The sequence below is a fragment of the Maniola jurtina genome, chromosome 28, assembly GCF_905333055.1.
Source record: "Maniola jurtina chromosome 28, ilManJurt1.1, whole genome shotgun sequence".
Classification (NCBI taxonomy): Eukaryota; Metazoa; Arthropoda; class Insecta; order Lepidoptera; family Nymphalidae; genus Maniola; species Maniola jurtina.
In genome coordinates, this window is record NC_060056.1 from 3,710,648 (window position 1) to 3,734,198 (window position 23,551).

Consider the following 23,551-nt stretch of genomic DNA (forward strand, 5'->3'; position numbering starts at 1 on the left):
GTTTGTAATAATTATTTTCAAGTTATTGAATCTATACAAGTATGGACTCCGTCTGCGCCGGCGCCCACGACATACGAGCAGCGCCCCTTCCCAGTCAGTTCCACCAGCAAAAAACACCAACTAATACAAAAACCAGCCACTCTTAACAAAAAAAACACTCCAAACAAGCACAGCACGCGCGCCAACAAACTCCATCACAGACGAAGTCCAAAGAATTAAGAAATTCAGAAAACCAGTTAAAAAAATTATAATTAGAAAAGTTTAGAAAATATGCAGGTATTTTCCATGTATTTTCGATAAGTGTACACACGGAATAAAACCTCAATGTATGATTTTCCTATTGTTTTTGCTTCCTACATCCATGTAACACAATTCAGTATAGTATAGTCAGGTATTTAGTATAATTTATACACAAAGCGAATACCTTCTGTGGTGGTGCTAATGGTGGTAGGTAACATACATTGCTAAAGGAAAACCAACAATCACTCAAAACAAAAACATTACAATTTTATGGTAAACATTGAAAATGCAGTGTTGCGTGGTTTTCTGCAATAATACTTCCGAGGATGTGTCCCCATCAGAGAGGAAGGGGATTAGCTTTCACGGGTGAGTACCTTTATTGAATCGGTGCTTATTCATTATTGCACTCAAAGAGAATATCATAATATAATTATTGACACGTTAGACCTTGTTGCATTCGTAACTAAGTTCTCACGTGTTTCTCAAATTCTAGAATGTAAATAAGTTCCTCCTACGCTGCTGTCGGTCGTACGCGTATACGTCATCCACCACACTGCGACGCTGATAATAGAAATAGTATGCGCGACCGACGTCAGCATAGGAGACACTGAGGCCTTGCTGTCTTGTCAGTTAACACTGTGGGCTGCTCTTGGGTACACAGATGTCAGTGTGAGAACCACGTTGAAGCCACTTAGAGTTTGAAAGGGTTTCACTGTCATTTAGAACACTTGTTGAGGAAGATTCATGTTGCTAGGTATACATAAATGGTAATTTTCAGTTTCCCCAGTGATACGCGTCTCCATGCTGATTGGCTCAGGGCCATCGGCAAACAAGACAGTCATCTGCCAGACTCTGCTGTGGTCTGCTCACAGCATTTTCTAGCTGATGACATTTACGAGACAGAAAGTGGCTTAAAGCAGCTTGTTACTGGTGCTATTCCTTCAACAGTGCAGGTAACATCTTCATAATGTCATGTTCTGTATTGTTAGTAGGTATTTAGTAGTAAGAGTAGTAGTCTTGACTTTTATTTGTATTTAATTTAATTTAAGTTAATATTCATACACCAGTTACAGAGGTAAAATGTATGAGGCTCATCAGACATTATTACAACATAGTATACCTATTCATAGTATATACATCATTCATTCATTCATAGGTAAGTCAAAAGTAATTGAGTCAGATTTAGGGATTGCAATCCAGCGGCATTTTCAATCCAGCTGGATTTTTGCTGGATCAAAGCAAATCCAGCATTTATCGATTTCTCAAAGAAATGCAACATTTTTTTACGTTGTAACTGTTGAAACTTTAATAACTAACTACCTATATTTGTTTGTAGCTATAATATGAGGTCTTTACCTGTGAAAAAGCATTTATATGAATAAAAACAAAAACTTTTTGAATGAAATTAGGTACCTATTGTATTTAATCAATCGAAGTATATACCATTCATTATTTATATACACACTTTCGCCATTTTATAGGTAATTCATTGATTCCATTGCTGAAAAAATTGTGGGAGCAAGAATCCATAAAATCTTTCAAGGCAATAAAATCTTTGGACTGAATTGAAATTATATTTTTTCCTTGCAAGACATAATCTAAATTCCGAAAAAAGTATTTTTTGGAGCAATGTTCGGGAAGTATGGTGTATGTTTCCAGTCATAGCTCCTTAATTTAGCAATCGTCTGTCGTGAAGTATGAGGTTTAGCGCTATCCTGAAGCAGCAGTGTGCTAGGGCAATTAACCAATCTCAGTTGTTTAACGGCTAGCTTTTCCAGCGTGGTTTACAATTGTTGACAGTAAAGACCTGTCGTAATCATCTGGCCAGATCTAAGAAAGCTGTAGTGTTTGATACCAGCAGCAAGATCCTCTTCCACAATCATCTTTAATTCTTCACTATCAACTAGGATCTCCGATCATCCACAGGGTTTGTTCTGTAGGTCAAAAGAATTTCCAGAACGAAAACGTTGGACTCAAAAACGTACCGTGCTTTCTTTTACAGTAGCTATTCATAAGGGATTTTATAAGGGATTATACACATCATTAATCTGAAATAGCTATTCATTTAGGTACTATTTTACCTTTTAGTTACTATTATTTTCTCAGTCTCACTAATTTTCGAAATAAAATTGCGTAGCCTATCCCACTTCCCACTTCTAAAATCTTAACAGAAGTTGAAGTTATCATGTAATTTCAGACTTAAGAAGCCAATCAAATATGTTACAGTTTTATTTACTTTTCTGAAAGACATTCTGTGGTTTTTGCGCGAAAAGAAAATAATTTACTTGTTTTAAGCTGATTGCGGATCCGCACCGCTGGATCCAGCGTCAGATGCTGGATCCAGCAAGCCCCAAAAACGTGCTGGATCCAGCTGGATTGCTGGATTGCGGATCCAGCATTGCAATCCCTAGTCAGATTGTATGGCTGAGGAATTAGAGGAATCTGAATGAGCGTTTTCCCACTCATACCTGTTGCAACATTGTTTATTGACAGTAATGTAGAAGTAACTAGTAGTATATTTACAGGTTTGCACTATATGCCTAGACACTGACAGCAAGATGTTTCTGATGAGTAAACACAAACTGGAAGAAGCATATGAAAAGTTAACAGGCCAGCCTGTAAGTTGTTCATTTATTATAGTCTATAGTCATGTATTGTATGTAACACACAGGACAATCATTATTATAGTACAAAGTTGTTTATGGAATGTTTGAAGTCTTTAATTATATGTTGTTTCAGTTGTGTGATCAAGGAAACCTACAACAAATGGTTTGTGTACAATGTGCTCAAAAATTGAAAAACTTTCGGCGATTTAGAGACAAGAGCTTGAGAGCCCGCGCACTGATGATGGACTTAGTTGAAAAACATGAATTAGTGAGTACTTAATGTTGTTAACTTATTAATTTCCAACTTTGCTCTCTTACTTTATGGTTTCATTTCTATTGTAAATCATTTGCTGATTGGAAATTATGTTTTCATTTAATAATTTTGTGTCCCAACAGATTACTAGACGTCATCTAAAAATGATAAATCGCACAAGACATCAACTAAAAAATAATTTTGTGATGACAATGCTAGGACCTGATCCCTGTGACTTGTACATACTAGAAGACCCCTCAGAAGACAAACAGACAGAATCAGAGGCAACGGAACACAGAGTTGAAGTGAAAGAGGAAGAGGAAAATTATGACTGTATGTCGGTTGATGAAGACATGGAAGTGTCAAATGAAGATGACACTATTGTCATCACAGACAATGTCAATGACGAGTTTGTTGCGTCTCATGAAGGATACTTATCTGACGATAGCATAAAGTTGGAATCAAAACTTCTGGATGAAGCTATTCTCGAAGCTCTCGGGAGAAACCGAGCCGTTGCAGAACAAGTGGCTGAAACACTGGAGCCGATAAAGTGTGAAAGTGCTCCCTTCGAATGTACTCTTTGTCCTGAGGAGTTTGTCTGTGAACTTGCATACATGCAACATATGAGCATGCATATCCAGGTGAGACAGTCTTCAATATGAAACACACTTTCAGTTTGTTACTCACACACTCAAAGTACAGAAATGTAATGATATTGTTTTTTATTTGGCAGAACAGTGATGGTGACCGTGGCATGTCCCGAGTATGCAAGCCTCATACAGCTGTGAGCTCCAGCTCCTCACACTCTTCACTCCTGACAGAGAACAGGTCAGTAAACCTACCAATACAATTTTTATACACATGTAATAGTATCATAACCCTTTCCTCTCTGCGGGCTCCCCAGTACACTCTAGATACATTCTGATATATCTTACAGGCAGGCCGTTCAGAAGCTGAACGATGGCCCTCTTCGTTCCACAGACTCGGCTCTAACCTCGGGTAAGTGATCAGTGAAGTCTTTTATATACCACTAGAGGATGTGGAGTTGGCTGCTCTCCCATCGGGCGCGTCCCCGGCTGGCGGATAGGGGATCTCCCTCACCAGACTTGTCTGGCGGGTACTGGGGAAATAAAATACTCAGCGCGGACCAAAAGCAAGCACAAAAAATCCAGGCAGCGTCTGTACTCGGAGCGAGCGGCTGTCTGGTCAGCGTCTGTCCCACATTGGGCGGCTGTTTTTCCGGAAGATGTGAGTAGGAGAGAGAAGGAAAGAAGGGAGATAATTTTGAACATGCAAGCACAACAAAAAAAAGATACTACCCCAGGCGGGTTCCGGCGCTGATACTAGTGCCGGGGAATCCCGCCCCCTGACGGTTTCGGCCGACAGGGGCTGCCCCTCGTATTCTGGGGAGGGCAACGTTTTGCTTAAGTGGGACAAACCATTTGCAAGGTCTGGCCTGCTACAACGCACGCCACCTAAAACAACGACACAGGCACGGACTTCTTCTTCTTCTCTCTGGGCTGGTTTCCGCACTTAAACGTTTCCGTCTGTTGTGCGTGTGTTGCCCCTCCCCGCCGAAGTCTTCACTCCAGCCATCCAAGCTCGCTCCAGAAGCCAAGTAGACCGCCCAGGTTGCCGAGGACTTCATGGAGTGAGGTTGGGGAACCCAAATGGCGTTCTCGTTGTTCTGCCACGACCATGCACTCCAGGAGCACGTGCGTCGGCGTTTCATCGACCTCCATGCAGGCCCTGCACAGAGGACTGTCGGTAACACCTATAACGAAAAGGTGTTTGTTTAGTGGGCTGTGCCCTGTTATGAGTCCCACCACCTTCCTAAGTTTACCTTTGTCCAGGCGGAGTAGTTTGTTAGTTTGTCGTTGATCTATATTAGGGAAAGCCTCTTTGGCTTGCCTGCAGTCAGTTGCGCTTGCCCATAATCGGGAATGCTCTTTAAGTGTTAGTTCATGCAACCAAGTTTTATACTCACTGAAGGGTATGGGTACAATGGGCTGTGGCCCTGTCACCTTCAGCGTCGTAGCCTTGCGTGCTAATGCGTCCGCTGCCTCGTTTCCCTGGTCCCCATCATGTCCTTTGACCCACCGTAGGGTGATGTCATTCGACATGGCGAGTGTTTCCAGAGCCTTATGGCAGTCTTGTATGAGTTCGGAGGTTGTCGAGAATTTAGCCAAAGCTTTGAGAACAGCTTGGCTATCTGAGTTAATGTTAATCTTAAAGTTTTTTACCTGTCGATTTGCCATTGCTATGGCTGCGGTTGTAATGCCTACACACTCTGCTTGGAAGACAGAGTTGTCCTTACCGAGTGCGTGACTTATTTTCATGTTTAGTTCTTGGCAGTAGGCTCCTGCTCCTGTGCCGGTTTTTGTTTTGGATCCATCGGTGTACACTTCTATTGCATCTCGTGTTGCCTTCGGATCTATGTTTATCTCTGGATATATTTTGTATTGTTTGTCCAGTATGTGTTGTTTCCTGGTTCTGTCGCATTTCCACTCCAGGCGTGGTTCTTTGGTTATGCTTTGCACTAGAATTTTAGTGTGCCTTGTGTTCTGTTCTTTCCATAGACCTGAGGTTTTCAGTCTCAAGGCTGCGAGCGTTGCTTCTTCTTTGATTTGTAAGTGTAGGGGCGGGATCCCCAGTATGATTTCAAGTGCTGTTGTTGGTGTGGTACTCATGCAGCCTGTAATGGCGAGGCATGCTTGTCGTTGAAATTTCTGTAGTTCTTGCTGGGCGGTCGTAAGAAGAGTTCTCGGCCACCATATCAAAGCGGCGTATGTTAATGAGCTTCTTACTACCGCTAGGTATAACCAACAGGCACGGACATGGACTGATACAGAACAAACGGAAACGGAGGACGGAATATCTACAGGAGATGAAGGGGCGCAATGCAGACGGCCACCCTACGTAAGCCCCCTGACATTTTTCTCACCCATGGCAAGCACGCCGAAGAATAGAGATGGGAAAAGGAAAAAGTCACCAAAGGGTAATAAGGAGACAGAAAGTCTAGAAGAAAAGGAAGACCGACTTTTGGGTGAACTGTTCGGCAACATCGTAGCTGTAAACTCCCTTGTGGACAGACAAGGGCCATACAAGAATACAGCCAACGAGATCAAGACAAGACTGCGAGAATTGCAAAAGCTGTGTGGACGGGTCATGGATGTCAGAAGAATGAGAGTAGAAGAAAAAGGCGAAGAGACGGAGAGAACCCCAAAAAGGGCAAAGAGAGGTGCAGTGGTGGTAGAAGAAAAGGGTACAAATACATCGACCGGAGGCGAGATGGAAGGATTAGAATGGGATGATGATCTGGGTACGGAAACTGATTGGAAGAAAGTACAATCGAAAGGGAAACGACGACGACAAAAAGAGAGACAGAAAGAAATAGGAAGACACCCTGTGGGGATAAATCGGGAGCAGGATAAGGAAAAAGAGAATGAGTTCAGGAAAGATATACCGACAAAGACAGGGAGAAATCTGGTAGAGGAAAATGCCCTTAATCAGAAAACTAAGAAGAAAGGAACAAATAAGGTGGGGAAAAAGCCAACGGGTAGAAAGCCGTCCGCAAAGCCCGAAGCACTGCTAATCGAGATAAAAGATCGTGACTATGCCAGTGTACTTAAAGAGGTGAAGTCGGGACTAGCAAGTGAAGATGTAGTATTCTCTAAGGTAAGAAAGACCAGAAAGGGTGATATACTGCTTGAGCTAGAGAAAGCTCAAGATGGAAGCGCTTTGCAAATAAAAGAGAAGGTGGGGGAACTGTGCCCAAATTTAACCCTTAGAGCATTAAAGGAGTCTGCAGATGTTATAATTAGGGGACTAGATGTCACAGTGGAAAAAGAAGAAGTGGAAGAGTCATTAAAACAAAAGGTGAAAGAGTTCCACATAAAGAGTTTTTGGGAGAACCGATACGGTAGTAAGACAGCCCTGGTCGAGCTCCCGAAGGAGGAAGCTCAAAAACTGGCAGACCAGAAAAAGATAAAGATAGGATGGATGAGAGTTCCAATCAGACTCTCAGTAGAAAGGAAAAGATGCTACAGGTGCCTCGAATACGGGCATATTTCAGTGGGGTGCCCAGGCCAGGACCGAAGTAAAAAGTGTTACAACTGTGGCAATGAGGGACATAAGGCCACAAACTGTGAGAGGGAAACGGCATGCGCTATCTGTCTGGATAAAGGCCATAGTAACACAAGACATCGAATGGGCTCTAAAAGTTGCCCGTCTTGGAAAGAAAAGGTGCCCGGCGGAAGGATCAAAGAGTCAAAAAACGGGGTTTAGGAGCAGGAAATGGTGCAATAGGCTCGCAAATAAAGGTCCTGCAAATAAACCTGGATAGAACGCGAGCTGCCCACGACCTGCTCGAAGTGACGGCAAAAGAAAATGATATAGACTTAGCTATCGTGGCGGAGCCAAACAGGAAAGTAGTGCAAGTATGTGAATGGGTTACAGACCATAGAGGGGATGCAACTGTAATTATTTATAATAAACGCGCCCAGGTTAAAATAGTGGCTCAAGGAAACGGTTTTGTGGCGGTAGCAATTTCTGGGCTCACGATTTTTAGTTGCTACTTTTCGCCGAACCATAGTTTTGAGGACTTTGAGCGAGACCTAGACGAGCTTTTTGAAAGTATCAAGTTGCAGCGTGGAGACATTTTGGTAGCTGGGGACTTCAATGCAGCGTCAAAAGTCTGGTCCAACAAAACTGAGAATGCCAGAGGTCGTCTAATCATGGAAATGCTCGCGAGTATGGACATGGTTATAATGAACGAAGGAGTCGCCCCAACGTTTCAAAGAGGTGAAAAAAACTCCACCCCAGACATTACATTTGCCAACGCAAGTCTGGCACAGAGAGTTACTGAGTGGCAAGTCCTGGAGGAAGATAGCTTGAGTGGACACCGGTATATAAAGTTTAATATACTTCAACATGAAAGGAAGTTACCAATTGATACACAGGTAGGATGGAGATTAGATAAGCTTGACCATAAGGTCCTAGAATGTGTCCTTAAAGAAAGTGTGATTGGCTCTCCAGAAGAATTGGTGATGGAGACCACAAAAGCCTGCGATAGGGCGATGCCCAAAAAAGGAGTATACAGAAGAGCACCAGTGTATTGGTGGAATAAATTAATTGCCGCGAAAAGATCTCATTGTACAAGATGTCGCAGAGACTACACACGTGAGAGAAGGAAAAGGGGTAGGGAAAACTCAACCAGAGATGAGAGCAAAGAAGAAGAAATACAGGAGCTAAGAGAGAAATATAGGGTAGCGAAACAGGACTTGCAAATAGCTATCACGAAGTCAAAGGCAGGAAAATGGAAAGAGCTCTGTGAGGAAGTGGACCAGGATACTTGGGGACTGGGATATAGGATTGTCACCAAAAGATTACGGCAAAGTCCGCCCAGCTTAGAAATGGACTTAATTAGAACCGTGGTCAAAGTATTGTTCCCGTTCCATGAAGATTTCGGCCGGATCATGGGAAATGCCTCTCAGATGCCAGAAATTATGGAAGAAGAGCTAAGGACGGCGGTTGAAGGCCTTAAACTAAAGAAGGCACCAGGACCCGATCTTATAGGGCCAGAGGTGGTCAAAATGGCAGTGCAGGCTATACCGGAGAAAGTAAGAACAGTTTTCAACGATGCTTTTACATCTGGGACATTTCCTGCAGCTTGGAAAAAAGCAAGCCTGGTCTTACTCAGGAAAGCAAATAAGCCAGCGGGAGACCCGGCCGGATATAGACCAGTCTGTTTGCTTGATAGTTATGGCAAACTTATGGAGAGACTTCTGCTTCACAGAATAGAAAAGCTTTTGCCAGACCACGGCGGTCTCTCTGACCATCAGTATGGTTTTAGGCAGGGCCGGTCCACACTGATGGCTATAAAAAAAGTGGTCCATACAGCCATGACGGCAAGACAGGGCACGCTAAAAACGAGAAATCTTTGTGCCCTGATCTGTCTAGATGTGAGGAATGCTTTTAATTCCGCGTCTTGGCGAGAGATCCTTTTGGAAATGCGCAAGAGAGGTTTCCCAGGCTACATCCAAAACCTGATAAGTAGCTACCTAGAAGACAGATTTATAAAAGTTAGAGACTGTAATGGAGTTGAAGACATGATCAAAGTCAGCAGCGGAGTACCACAGGGATCAATACTTGGCCCAACTCTTTGGAACATTTTGTATGATGGCGTCTTCGAGCTGAAACAAGAGGAGGGCATCCAACTGGTGGGCTTTGCTGATGATTTAGCTCTCGTAGTGGTGGCTAAAACTGAGGATTCCCTCATGATCAGGGCAAACAGGGCGCTCGAACGAATAAGTTGCTGGATGCAAAGAAAGCAGTTGGCGCTTGCACCAGAGAAAACGGAGGCGACTGTATTTAGTGGAAGGCGGAGGCTAGATCCTATAGAATTCAAAATTCAAGGAGCGATAGTAACTCCGAAGGATCACGTGAAGTATCTGGGAGTATGGCTCGACAAAAGCCTCAACTTCAAGAAGCACATTGAGGAGGTAGCTAATAAAGCGCAGAAGCTCACGGAAGCCCTATACAGGCTAATGCCAACAAAAGGAGGTCCCAGAGCTAGCAAGAGGAGGGTGCTGGCATCAGTTGCACACTCCGTCATACTGTACGGGGCGCCAATCTTTGAAGGGGCTATGAAAGTGGAACTCTACCGCAAAAAGCTGGAAGCTGTTCAAAGGCGATTGGCAATAGGCATCTGCGGAGCATATAGAACGGTTTCCACTGACGCCGTTCTGGTAATAGCAGGGCTGGTTCCTATAGCCAAGCTGGTAAAGGAGCGTGCGAAGCTATTTATGAGCAAGGAACAGACGCCTGCAGAAGTCCGGGAGAGTACCCTGACGGAATGGCAAAGCGAATGGACAGGATTAGGGAAGGGGGCCTGGACAAGGGAACTGATTACAGACCTAAAAAAGTGGCACAAGAGAAAGTATGGAGAAGTAGATCGGTGGCTAACGCAGGCTCTGAGCGGTCACGGGGTGTTTAACACCTACCTCTACGCAATTAAGAAAGCACCGAGCGAAGGGTGCTACTTCTGCGGAGAGGAAGACACCCCGAGACACGCAATTTTTGAATGTCCGGGTTGTGCTGACCTAAGAGTAGATGCGCTAGGATCGACCGACGCGGAGGGTGCGAATGCCCGAAACCTTATACCGCGCATGCTGTCGAGCGAAGACGCCTGGCAGCGATACAGCCAAATGCTGAGAGCTATAATGATTAGAAGAGAAGAGAGGGAAAAAGAAGAAAAGAGGAAGACCGAGATTTGGGAGGTCAGCACGAAGTAATGCCACGCAGTTCCGTGCTCACCTTGGACGACATGGGGAGGTTATTTTAGTCCGTGCAAGCCGGACACACCCTGCCAGCCGGCAGAAGTCCGTAGGGATTTTTTCCTCCCCCGAAGAAAAAAAAAAAAAAAAAATACCACTAGAGGATGCCCGCGTGGAGTTTGGTTTTTTTTAAATCTTGTAGGAACTCTTCAATTTTCCGGGATAAAAAGTAGCCTATGTCGTGCCCGGGATGTATACCAAGTATGTACCTTTCATTAAAATCGGTTCAGTGAAATGGCGGTCATGAAAACGTAGCAGACAGACAGACAGACACACTTTCGCATTTATATTATTAGGATTAGGATTACCAGCGTCGCGCCCCAGCTTCGCACGGGAGAGGAACTATTCCACTATACATTGTTTTCATGTAACTATAACCAGGCACGTACCTCTAACTTTTCGGATATTGTGTGTTTTAAGCAATTTAATATCACTTGTTTTAATGATAACTTAATCTTAACTCCATAATATTTAAATTTTATATGTTTGTTTGATCCTCAAAAGCTACTCAATCAATTTTAAAATGTCTTTTACCTAAAGAAAGCTACATTGTCAGCAAGTTAACATGGGCTGTATTGTCAAAAAGGAATCATCCCTATGAAAATTGCAATAAAGTAAGTCAAAGTATCAAAAGGCCCGCGCCTCGCAAAGTTCGTGTTTTTTTAGATTAATCTCAAAGACTACTTCACAGATTTTCATGTGGTCTCCACAAATAGAAAGTGGGATTATCTGAGAAAATTATAAGCTATAATTTGTGAGCATTTTGAGAAAATGTTATGAACTCTTATGTTGATAATAATAAATGTGAATTAACAGGGCTCTCTCCGTCACTTACTCCATACAATAGTAGTCTTAATTTCATTTGAATATTAAGCAACCAAAGTCCATGAAATTTTGCAGACATATTCTAGAAACTAATATCTGTGCCTGTGGTGTTTTAGATTTTTCTAAAAATATGTAGTTTTAAAATTACAGGGGCTCAAAGATTTGTATGTAAATTTTTAAGACCGCTTAACTTTGAAACCGAATATTTTAACGGAAATCTGGAAAACCACCGGCATAGATATTAGTTCCCGGAACGTTTTTACAAAATTCCATTGAGTATGATTGGTTAGTATTCCAATGAGAGACGAACTAGGTTTGTATGGAGCGAGTGTCGGAGAGACTCCTCTTAAGTTGACAAACGACGACGACAGTTCCGATAGTATAAAGCGGCTGGCGGGAAGTGGCTGGATGAGGAAGGCTGAGCACCGGGTGTGGTGGCGCTCTTTAGGGAAGGCCTATGTCCAACAGTGGACGTCCACAGGCTGATGATGATGATGAAGTTGACAAATGTGTCCATGGACTGCCTTAGGCATTATATTAATTTTTTGATATCGTATATTTATGTTCAGATTTGTACTAAGACTTAATGGACGTGGAAATGAAAGCATTCCCCTTCAGTGTTCCTGCCACTAGCTCCTGCTCCTCGTTTATAAAATAAGAGATATATTTCGTTTCAGATGCTCTTTTATCCGCGGGCATTGCGACGAGTATCGAGAACCAAGCACAATTAGAAGACGCCGGTACAGTCCAGAAAAGTAAACAAGTTTTGAAACTAAGCAATAGTGAATTGACAAAAAAACAATTCCACAACCAATGTGCGGATACCAGTAGTAAGACAAACATTAATAAATTAACAAATTGTGTCGTCAAATTATACGATGTCTTCAAGACACATAACAAACATGTACTAATACGAGACAAAATGCTGGTGACAAACCAAACAACTGCTAAAGATTTCAACTGTCAGGTAGTTAGTGAGAATGAAGACATGAGAGATGCGATAGAAGATATTGCTCCTTTCACTAATAAAGTGGAAGTTAATAAGCTTAATGTTTTAAAAACTTTACAAAGTGAAACTAAATGTTCCAAAAGTGACAATTGTACAAATAATTTACTTATTGAGAAAAAATCGTTTACTTGTGACTTATGTGGGAATATGTTCAAAAGAAAAAATCTCTTAGCTAAACACCTTAAGATACATCATGACATTATGCCATTCACTTGCAAGTTATGTCCATATAAAGCTAATCGTAAAAGTAATTTCAACCGACACTTGCTAACTCACACTGGTGAAAAATCTTTTTCTTGTGAGTTATGCGATTATAAAGCTGCGCTTAAGCATCATTTAGTACTACATATGAGAACCCACACTGGTGAAACACCGTTTTCTTGTGAGTTATGCAAGTACAAAACTGGTTGTAAATATAGATTAGTACTTCACATGAGAACTCACACTGGTGAAAAACCATATTCTTGCAATTTATGCAAATATAAATTTGCAAGAAATGGTAATTTAGTTACTCACATGAGAACTCACACTGGTGAAAAACCTTTTTCTTGTGAGTTATGCGAGCACAAAACGGGTAGTAAGCATTATTTAGCAATTCACATGAGAACTCACACTGGTGAAAAACCCTATTCTTGCAAGTTTTGCAAATTTAAATCTTCAAGAAATGGTGATTTAGTTACTCACATGAGAACCCACACTGGTGAAAAACCCTTTTCTTGCAAGTTTTGCAAATTTAAATCTTCAAGAAATGGTGATTTAGTTACTCACATGAGAACCCACACTGGTGAAAAACCCTTTTCTTGCAAGTTTTGCAAATTTAAATCTTCAAGAAATGGTGATTTAGTTACTCACGTGAGAACCCACACTGGTGAAAAACCCTTTTCTTGCAAGTTTTGCAAATATAAATCTTCAAGAAATGGTGATTTAGTTACTCACATGAGAACCCACACTGGTGAAAAACCCTATTCTTGCAAGTTGTGCAAATATAAATCTTCAGATAAAAGCAAATTAGTGCGCCACATGAGAACTCACACTAGTGAAAAACCCTATTCTTGCAAGTTATGCAAATATAAATGTTCACAAAATAGTGATTTAGTAAGTCACATGAGAACTCACACTGGTGAAAAACCTTTTTCTTGTGAGTTATGCGAGTATAAAGCTGCTCATAAACGAAGTTTAGTGATACACATGCGGGCTCACTAGCGAAAAACTCTTTTCTTGTGAGTATAAAACTTCGTAAAATTCAGTTAATGAGGCACATGAGAACTCTCACTGGTTAAGGGGCATGAGACGGGTCTGCCCGCGAAATTCTAATTTAATTTGGTTTTTCACGATTTGGAAACTTATAGGACAAAGTAGGCTTATGGCACTTGAATCGCGCTAATGGCAGTACGATACCTCACAGGTTTATATAAAAATCTTTACTTGAAAGCGTCCAGTTTAAGAAATTTGCTATAGTATCGACTAATTTGTGAGTAACTCATGTCAAGCTCATTATCTTGACCAATTTTTTAAACTAAACACTTTCAACATCCGAACGTTCCGAACATTTATTTTGTAACAAATTTTCAGCCGTGAACTATAGTACCTTTGAATGTTTATTTTGGCTGGGCTAACTTGTGACCTTTTTAACCTCCGACCCAAAAAGAGGGGTGTTATAAGTTTGACGTGTGTACCATTGTATCTGTCTGTGGCACCGAAGCTTCTAAACTAATGAACCGATTTCAATTTAGTTTTTTTTGTTTGAAAGGTGGCTTGATCGAGAGTGTTCTTAGCTATAATCTAGGAAAATCGGTTCAGCCGTTTGAAAGTTATCAGCTCTTTTCTAGGTACTGTAACCTTCACTTGTCGGGGTGTTATAAATTGATTTAAACTTGTTCGTATTCATAGTTTAAATACTGTACCTAACCAAATTGGGATTTATATAATTAAAAAAAGTGTTAAATTTATTTGGAAATAATAAAAACTTTAATGTTCCTATAAAAGCTTGTTTCATTACACATAGTTCCTACTACTTCATTATCATCATGATCAGCCCATTGCCGGCCCACTACTGACCACGGCTCTGTTCTCAGGCGCCGTCTCCACGGGAGAGGGAAGCTCGACGAGTGTGACCTATACTACTCGGTCAAGCTAAGTTTGCAGCTCGCGTCGATGACGTCACACTGACGGTTAGGTACGGTATGCGGACCGTGCTGAGGCGACTGGACGACCGCGGGGAAGTGGGAGAGGCGCCGCATTCCAGCGAGGTGCAAACTGAGCGCGACCGAGTTATAACAGTGTCGTTGGCGACAGTATCGCCCTGTAGAGATTGTATACAGAGTGTAACCAGAACGCTAACAAAAACGATGACAGGTGATAGCACTGATGATTACTGATAAGATACAGTAATAAAAACAACGATTTAAAAAAAATTGCAAGTATTTTTATAACTTAACAATAAAACCTGACTGACGCTAGAGGCCAACGAGCGTTCCGTAAATACGTCACTCGAAGTCAATCGCGCGTCGTAGGTTTGGACGTAAATAGGACGGGCATTGACCCGTGTTATGCACGCTATACAATGCGAATTTGAAAAATACTAAAATTACAAGATATGGCAAATGGTTATTGGCATTAGGTTGTGTTAAGGTAGTATAATAAAAGGTAAGTTTTTGCTAGCGTTCTGGTTACACCCTGTATAAGAGTTGTATCGAATTTGGTGGCACGGCGAGACTATCGCAGTCAGTCATTCTCTCATCAGTGGAGATGGCGCCTTTGAATGAAAAGAATTCAGGACTTAATCTACAACGCTGACACAGTGCGGATATGCAGTCTTTATATAGATATACACGTTTGAGAACACTATGGAGAATTATCAGGCGTGCAAGATTCCTCATGATGTTTTCCTCCACCATTAAAGCAGATAGGTACCTACTTAATTGCTTAAAATGTACCTAACTACATAACTCTGAAAAGTCAAGAGGTGCGTGCTCGGGATCGGACTCCCGACCTTTTTGTGTGGGTCCGAAGATTTTGTGGGGTCTTAGATTAACGTCGTTTCTGATAAAAACCCCCACACGTCATAAAAAAAGAAAAGGATGCAGCGCGTTCCGGATTCTGAATACACTTAGAAGAAATTAGCTCTAGTATCGACTAATTTGTGAGACTTGGTCGATACAAGAGCTAATTTCTAAAACTGGACCCTTTCAAGGAAAGATTTTTATATAAACCTGTGACGATGACACTGCCATTGGCGCAATTAAAATGCCATAAGCCTACGTTGTCGTATTAGTTTACGAATTGCGAAAAACCCAAATTAAATTTGAATTTCGCGGGTAGACCCGTCTCATGCCCCTTAATATATTATGTGCCCGTGACTTCGTCTGCGTGGACTACGCAAGTTTCAAACCCTATTTCTCCCCTTGGGATAGAATCTTATAAAATCCATTCTTATCGGATGTCTCCGTCATAATAGTGTAAGGTTACTTTTAAAAATTGATTTGAATTGTCAACAATAATATAAAATTATTAATTTACCTAATGCAGGTAGTTTGATAAAATCGATATTTGGCTCATTCGATGTCATACAATCTGTTGCTAGGAGGCCAACAAGATTGAACTTGCATAAATACGGGTGTTTCGAAGGTTTTAGTTCAGTCTCCTTCTGAGATTCGGAGCGATATCGCATATTTTCGGTATTTGGATTGTGAACTGAATAATTAGATGTTGTGATAGCAATCACGCTCTAATTAAATTATTTATTTTGGCATTAGTTGTTTAGATTAAGACTCTCGGATAACCTTACACATTAAACTTGTGTTTTTTGTGTTGGTTTTGGAGAGGACATTCCAATAATTCGATAAAAATATTTAAATAATACCTGCTTTTCTGAGTGACGCCAATAATATCTATCCATGCCACAGCTTGGCATGCCAAGTTTCAGCCCGATCCGTCCGTTTGAGCTGCATGTTGATAGATCAGTCAGTCTCGTTTCTATATAATATTATAATAGCTGATATAATTAATGTAATCAAGATCGTTACGCTACTCATGCTGTAGCCTGTAGCTGTACTCCATAGTGATTAGTGATTACATACTCTTTGCTGTTCAGTGTACTCTACAACTCTGGTGCTTGGCCGCGTAGCGCGTAGGTACGATGGTCGATGGTAGGGGCCTACTGTTACCAATCGTCCATCTTCGATCTTGCAAGTGAACACTAGTTTTCGGCGAGTGTGTATATCCAGCATTACCTTGATATTTTTTTGATAGTTCATGATCTGCCGTCTTTGGCTCCAACAGAGTAGGTACATCATGAACAAGAGCATTTCAAAATTCAAAGATTCAAGAGATTGATAGTTTTTTGGTGGACTTCGTCTGTGTTGGCGTTTGCTGGCGCGCGTGTTATGCCTTTTTGGAGTGTATTTTTTTGGTGTTTTTTGGTGGTGGAACTGACTGGGAAGCGCTCTAAAGGGGCGCCGCGCGTATGTCGGCGGGCGCCGGCGCAGACGGAGTCCATACTTGTATAAATTCAATAACTTGAAAATATCACAAACTTGACATTGGCTAATCAGAGTAAAGCCAGATTAAAGAAAAAAAAAAAAGATAATATTCACAAAACAAGCAGGCATTTAATTTCTCTTTAATAATGTGATAATACCTATAAACGTCAATAATAATTTAATAAATAAGAAAAGTCAGATTCACACAAATTACATCAAGTACTTTTACTGAAAAGAGTAAGGCAGAGGTGAGGTACACATTGAATATGCGGTGTTGCGTGTCTTTCTGCAAAACTACTTCCGACGATGTGTCTCCGTCAGCGAGGAAGGGCATTAGTTTTCACAGGTGAGTATGTAATGCAATATTGCAATTGATTCGTAAGACGTTACAGTAAGTTCTCACTTTCAGTCATTTGTCAAACTCCATGATGTAAAGTTCCACCTAGGCGCGCTGCCGGCGCTCGAGACTCGCCTGTACGAGTACATCATACATAGCACGACACTGCGACGCTGACAATGCAGTAGAAACCACACGCGTACGTGAGCGACCGACATCAGCGTAGGAGGCATTGAGGCATTGTTGTCTTTGTCAGTTCAAGCTGCAGGCTGCTGGTCTGCGCAGTGGTCAGTTGGTACAGATCAGTAGACAGTGTGACAACTGTACTGAAGCCACGTTGACCTAGAATCATGAAATTTTGCAGATAGATAACTTTTGTAGCACAAGTAAAGGAATAAATCTGAAAACTGAAATTGTGGTTACATCATTTAAAAAAATTTTAATGTTTTTAAATTTTCAAAGTAAGATAACTATACCAAGAAGGGATAAAACAGATTTTTATTTATTTTTGTGCATAATAGTTTTTAATTTATTGTGCAAAATGTCAGAAAAAATACCTGTGGACGGAACCCTCAGTGCGCAAGTATGACTCGCACTTGACCGGTTATTTTCACCTACATTAACAGCACTTGATGAGGAAGGTTCATGTTGCTGGCTACTGTTAGTGTAACATAAATTGTAATTTCCAGTTTCCCCAATGACGTTCGTCTTCGTGCTGCTTGGCTCAGAGCCCTCGGTAAACAAGTCAGTCACCTACCAGACTCAGCCGTGGTCTGCTCCCAGCATTTCCTAACTGATGACATTTATGAAACGGAAATTGGTTTAAAGCAGATTGTTACTGGTGCTATTCCTTCAACGGTGCAGGTAACTTCTTCATAATGTCATGTCATAGAAAGTAAGTTAAAAGTAACTGAGTCAGATCATGTGTGTCTGAGGACTAAGAGGAAACTGGATGTCTTTCCTCTCATACCTATTGTAATATGGAAACAGAAATGTAGTAGTAACTAGTAGTATATTTACAGGTTTGCACGATATGCCTAGACACTGACAGCAAGATGTTTCTGATGAGTAAACTCAAACTGGAAGAAGCATATGAAAAGTTAACAGGACATCCGGTAAGTTATTAATTTATGATAGTCTACAGTCATGTATTGTATGTAACACACAGGACAATCATTATTATAGTACAAAGTTGTTTATGGAATGTTTGAAGTCTTTAATCATATGTTGTTTCAGTTGTGTGATCAAGGAAACTTAAAACAAATGGTTTGTGTACAATGTGCTCAAAGATTGAAAAACTTTCGGCGATTTAGAGACAAGAGCTTGAGAGCCCGCGCACTGATGATGGACTTAGTTGATAAACATGAATTAGTGAGTACTTAATGTTGTTAACTTATCAATTTCCAACTTTGCTTTCTTACTTTATGGTTTCATTTCTATTGTAAATCATTTGCTGATTGGAAATTATGTTTTCAATTAATAATTTTGTACCCCAACAGATTACTAGACGTCATCTAAAAATGATAAATCGCACAAGACATCAACTAAAAAATAATTTTGTGATGACAATGCTAGGACCTGATCCCTGTGACTTGTACATACTAGAAGACCCCTCAGAAGACAAACAGACAGAATCAGAGGCAACGGAACACAGAGTTGAAGTGAAAGAGGAAGAGGAAAATTATGACTGTATGTCGGTTGATGAAGACATGGAAGTGTCAAATGAAGATGATACTATTGTCATCACAGACAATGTTAATGACGAGTTTGTTGCTTCTAATGAAGGGTACTTATCTGACGATAGCATAAAGTTGGAATCAAAACTTCTGGATGAAGCTATTCTCGAAGCTCTCGGGAGAAACCGAGCCGTTGCAGAACAAGTGACTGAAACACTGGAGCCGATAAAGTGTGAAAGTGCTCCCTTCGAATGTACTCTTTGTTCTGAGGAGTTTGTCTGTGAACTTGCATACATGCAACATATGAGCATGCATATCCAGGTGAGACAGTCTTCAATATGAAACACACTTTCAGTTTGTTACTCACACACTCAAAGTACAGAAATGTAATGATATTGTTTTTTATTTGGCAGAACAGTGATGGAGACCGTGGCATGTCCCAAGTATGCAAGTCTCATACAGCTGTGAGCTCCAGCTCCTCGCACTCTTCACTCCTGACAGAGAACAGGTCAGTAAACCTACCAATACAATATTTATACACATGTAATAGTATCATAACCCTTTCCTCTCTGCGGGCTCCCCAGTACACTCTAGATACATTCTGATATATCTTACAGGCAGGCCGTTCAGAAGCTGAACGATGGCCCTCTTCGTTCCACAGACTCGGCTCTAACCTCGGGTAAGTTATCAGTGAAGTCTTTTATATACCACTAGAGGATGCCCGCGTGGAGTTTGGTTTTTTTTAAATCTTGTAGGAACTCTTCAATTTTCCGGGATAAAAAGTAGCCTATGTCGTGCCCGGGATGTATACCAAGTATGTACCTTTCATTAAAATCGGTTCAGTGAAATGGCGGTCATGAAAACGTAGCAGACAGACAGACAGACACACTTTCGCATTTATATTATTAGGATTAGGATTACCAGCGTCGCGCCCCAGCTTCGCACGGGAGAGGAACTATTCCACTATACATTGTTTTCATGTAACTATAACCAGGCACGTACCTCTAACTTTTCGGATATTGTGTGTTTTAAGCAATTTAATATCTTTTGTTTTAATGATAACTTAATCTTAACTCCATAATATTTAAATTTTATATGTTTGTTTGATCCTCAAAAGCTACTCAATCAATTTTAAAATGTCTTTTACCTAAAGAAAGCTACATTGTCAGCAAGTTAACATGGGCTGTATTATTATCAAAAAGGAATCATCCCTATGAAAATTGCAATAAAGTAAGTCAAAGTATCAAAAGGCCCGCGCCTCGCAAAGTTCGTGTTTTTTTAGATTAATCTCAAAGACTACTTCACAGATTTTCATGTGGTCTCCACAAATAGAAAGTGGGATTATCTGAGAAAATTATAAGCTATAATTTGTGAGCATTTTGAGAAAATGTTATGAACTCTTATGTTGATAATAATAAATGTGAATTAACAGGGCTCTCTCCGTCACTTACTCCATACAATAGTAGTCTTAATTTCATTTGAATATTAAGCAACCAAAGTCCATGAAATTTTGCAGACATATTCTAGAAACTAATATCTGTGCCTGTGGTGTTTTAGATTTTTCTAAAAATATGTAGTTTTAAAATTACAGGGGCTCAAAGATTTGTATGTAAATTTTTAAGACCGCTTAACTTTGAAACCGAATATTTTAACGGAAATCTGGAAAACCACCGGCATAGATATTAGTTCCCGGAACGTTTTTACAAAATTCCATTGAGTATGGTTGGTTAGTATTCCAATGAGAGACGAACTAGGTTTGTATGGAGCGAGTGTCGGAGAGACTCCTCTTAAGTTGACAAACGACGACGACAGTTCCGATAGTATAAAGCGGCTGGCGGGAAGTGGCTGGATGAGGAAGGCTGAGCACCGGGTGTGGTGGCGCTCTTTAGGGAAGGCCTATGTCCAACAGTGGACGTCCACAGGCTGATGATGATGATGAAGTTGACAAATGTGTCCATGGACTGCCTTAGGCATTATATTAATTTTTTGATATCGTATATTTATGTTCAGATTTGTACTAAGACTTAATGGACGTGGAAATGAAAGCATTCCCCTTCAGTGTTCCTGCCACTAGCTCCTGCTCCTCGTTTATAAAATAAGAGATATATTTCGTTTCAGATGCTCTTTTATCCGCGGGCATTGTGACGAGTATCGAGAACCAAGCACAATTAGAAGACGCCGGTACAGTCCAGAAAAGTAAACAAGTTTTGAAACTAAGCAATAGTGAATTGACAAAAAAACAATTCCACAACCAATGTGCGGATACCAGTAGTAAGACAAACATTAATAAATTAACAAATTGTGTCGTCAAATTATACGATGTCTTCAAGACACATAACAAACATGTACTAATACGAGACAAAATGCTGGTGACAAACCAAACAACTGCTAAAGATTTCAACTGTCAGGTAGTTAGTGAGAATGAAGACATGAGAGATGCGATAGAAGATATTGCTCCTTTCACTAATAAAGTGGAAGTTAATAAGCTTAATGTTTTAAAAACTTTACAAAGTGAAACTAAATGTTCCAAAAGTGACAATTGTACAAATAATTTACTTATTGAGAAAAAATCGTTTACTTGTGACTTATGTGGGAATATGTTCAAAAGAAAAAATCTCTTAGCTAAACACCTTAAGATACATCATGACATTATGCCATTCACTTGCAAGTTATGTCCATATAAAGCTAATCGTAAAAGTAATTTCAACCGACACTTGCTAACTCACACTGGTGAAAAATCTTTTTCTTGTGAGTTATGCGATTATAAAGCTGCGCTTAAGCATCATTTAGTACTACATATGAGAACCCACACTGGTGAAACACCGTTTTCTTGTGAGTTATGCAAGTACAAAACTGGTTGTAAATATAGATTAGTACTTCACATGAGAACTCACACTGGTGAAAAACCATATTCTTGCAATTTATGCAAATATAAATTTGCAAGAAATGGTAATTTAGTTACTCACATGAGAACTCACACTGGTGAAAAACCTTTTTCTTGTGAGTTATGCGAGCACAAAACGGGTAGTAAGCATTATTTAGCAATTCACATGAGAACTCACACTGGTGAAAAACCCTATTCTTGCAAGTTTTGCAAATTTAAATCTTCAAGAAATGGTGATTTAGTTACTCACATGAGAACCCACACTGGTGAAAAACCCTTTTCTTGCAAGTTTTGCAAATTTAAATCTTCAAGAAATGGTGATTTAGTTACTCACATGAGAACCCACACTGGTGAAAAACCCTTTTCTTGCAAGTTTTGCAAATTTAAATCTTCAAGAAATGGTGATTTAGTTACTCACGTGAGAACCCACACTGGTGAAAAACCCTTTTCTTGCAAGTTTTGCAAATATAAATCTTCAAGAAATGGTGATTTAGTTACTCACATGAGAACCCACACTGGTGAAAAACCCTATTCTTGCAAGTTGTGCAAATATAAATCTTCAGATAAAAGCAAATTAGTGCGCCACATGAGAACTCACACTAGTGAAAAACCCTATTCTTGCAAGTTATGCAAATATAAATGTTCACAAAATAGTGATTTAGTAAGTCACATGAGAACTCACACTGGTGAAAAACCTTTTTCTTGTGAGTTATGCGAGTATAAAGCTGCTCATAAACGAAGTTTAGTGATACACATGCGGGCTCACTAGCGAAAAACTCTTTTCTTGTGAGTATAAAACTTCGTAAAATTCAGTTAATGAGGCACATGAGAACTCTCACTGGTTAAGGGGCATGAGACGGGTCTGCCCGCGAAATTCTAATTTAATTTGGTTTTTCACGATTTGGAAACTTATAGGACAAAGTAGGCTTATGGCACTTGAATCGCGCTAATGGCAGTACGATACCTCACAGGTTTATATAAAAATCTTTACTTGAAAGCGTCCAGTTTAAGAAATTTGCTATAGTATCGACTAATTTGTGAGTAACTCATGTCAAGCTCATTATCTTGACCAATTTTTTAAACTAAACACTTTCAACATCCGAACGTTCCGAACATTTATTTTGTAACAAATTTTCAGCCGTGAACTATAGTACCTTTGAATGTTTATTTTGGCTGGGCTAACTTGTGACCTTTTTAACCTCCGACCCAAAAAGAGGGGTGTTATAAGTTTGACGTGTGTACCATTGTATCTGTCTGTGGCACCGAAGCTTCTAAACTAATGAACCGATTTCAATTTAGTTTTTTTTGTTTGAAAGGTGGCTTGATCGAGAGTGTTCTTAGCTATAATCTAGGAAAATCGGTTCAGCCGTTTGAAAGTTATCAGCTCTTTTCTAGGTACTGTAACCTTCACTTGTCGGGGTGTTATAAATTGATTTAAACTTGTTCGTATTCATAGTTTAAATACTGTACCTAACCAAATTGGGATTTATATAATTAAAAAAAGTGTTTTTATTTGGAAATAATAAAAACTTTAATGTTCCTATAAAAGCTTGTTTCATTACACATAGTTCCTACTACTTCATTATCATCATGATCAGCCCATTGCCGGCCCACTACTGACCACGGCTCTGTTCTCAGGCGCCGTCTCCACGGGAGAGGGAAGCTCGACGAGTGTGACCTATACTACTCGGTCAAGCTAAGTTTGCAGCTCGCGTCGATGACGTCACACTGACGGTTAGGTACGGTATGCGGACCGTGCTGAGGCGACTGGACGACCGCGGGGAAGTGGGAGAGGCGCCGCATTCCAGCGAGGTGCAAACTGAGCGCGACCGAGTTATAACAGTGTCGTTGGCGACAGTATCGCCCTGTAGAGATTGTATACAGAGTGTAACCAGAACGCTAT

At 40.5% G+C, this 23,551-nt stretch overlaps 3 protein-coding genes across 4 annotated transcripts; all 3 read left to right on the forward strand.

The window, feature by feature from the left end:
- The first annotated feature begins 209 nt into the window (after positions 1-209).
- Positions 210-14,249, forward strand: LOC123879397 (zinc finger protein 568-like). Of its 2 annotated transcripts, XM_045927073.1 has the most exons (9): positions 210-606; positions 1,019-1,193; positions 2,766-2,858; positions 2,980-3,114; positions 3,243-3,740; positions 3,833-3,927; positions 4,037-4,098; positions 11,939-12,618; positions 12,955-14,249. In XM_045927073.1, the coding sequence occupies exons 1-9, from the start codon at positions 527-529 to the stop codon at positions 13,471-13,473; spliced, it is 2,337 nt and encodes a 778-aa protein (XP_045783029.1). In that variant the 5' UTR covers positions 210-526; the 3' UTR covers positions 13,474-14,249. The 2 variants fall into 2 exon arrangements, with proteins under 2 accessions (XP_045783029.1, XP_045783028.1); XM_045927072.1 differs by having other exon boundaries at positions 11,939-14,249.
- On the forward strand, positions 4,145-8,545 carry LOC123879413. Its single transcript, XM_045927106.1, has 2 exons — positions 4,145-4,591; positions 5,929-8,545. Exon 2 carries the CDS (start codon positions 6,046-6,048, stop codon positions 7,384-7,386), a length of 1,341 nt encoding a protein of 446 aa, XP_045783062.1. The 5' UTR covers positions 4,145-4,591; positions 5,929-6,045; the 3' UTR covers positions 7,387-8,545.
- A 2,578-nt stretch (positions 14,250-16,827) lies between the features above and the next one.
- On the forward strand, positions 16,828-23,146 carry LOC123879313 (zinc finger protein 568-like). Its single transcript, XM_045926956.1, has 8 exons — positions 16,828-17,097; positions 17,778-17,952; positions 18,111-18,203; positions 18,325-18,459; positions 18,588-19,085; positions 19,178-19,272; positions 19,382-19,443; positions 20,883-23,146. Exons 1-8 carry the CDS (start codon positions 17,018-17,020, stop codon positions 22,415-22,417), a joined length of 2,673 nt encoding a protein of 890 aa, XP_045782912.1. The 5' UTR covers positions 16,828-17,017; the 3' UTR covers positions 22,418-23,146.
- The last annotated feature ends 405 nt before the right edge of the window (positions 23,147-23,551 follow it).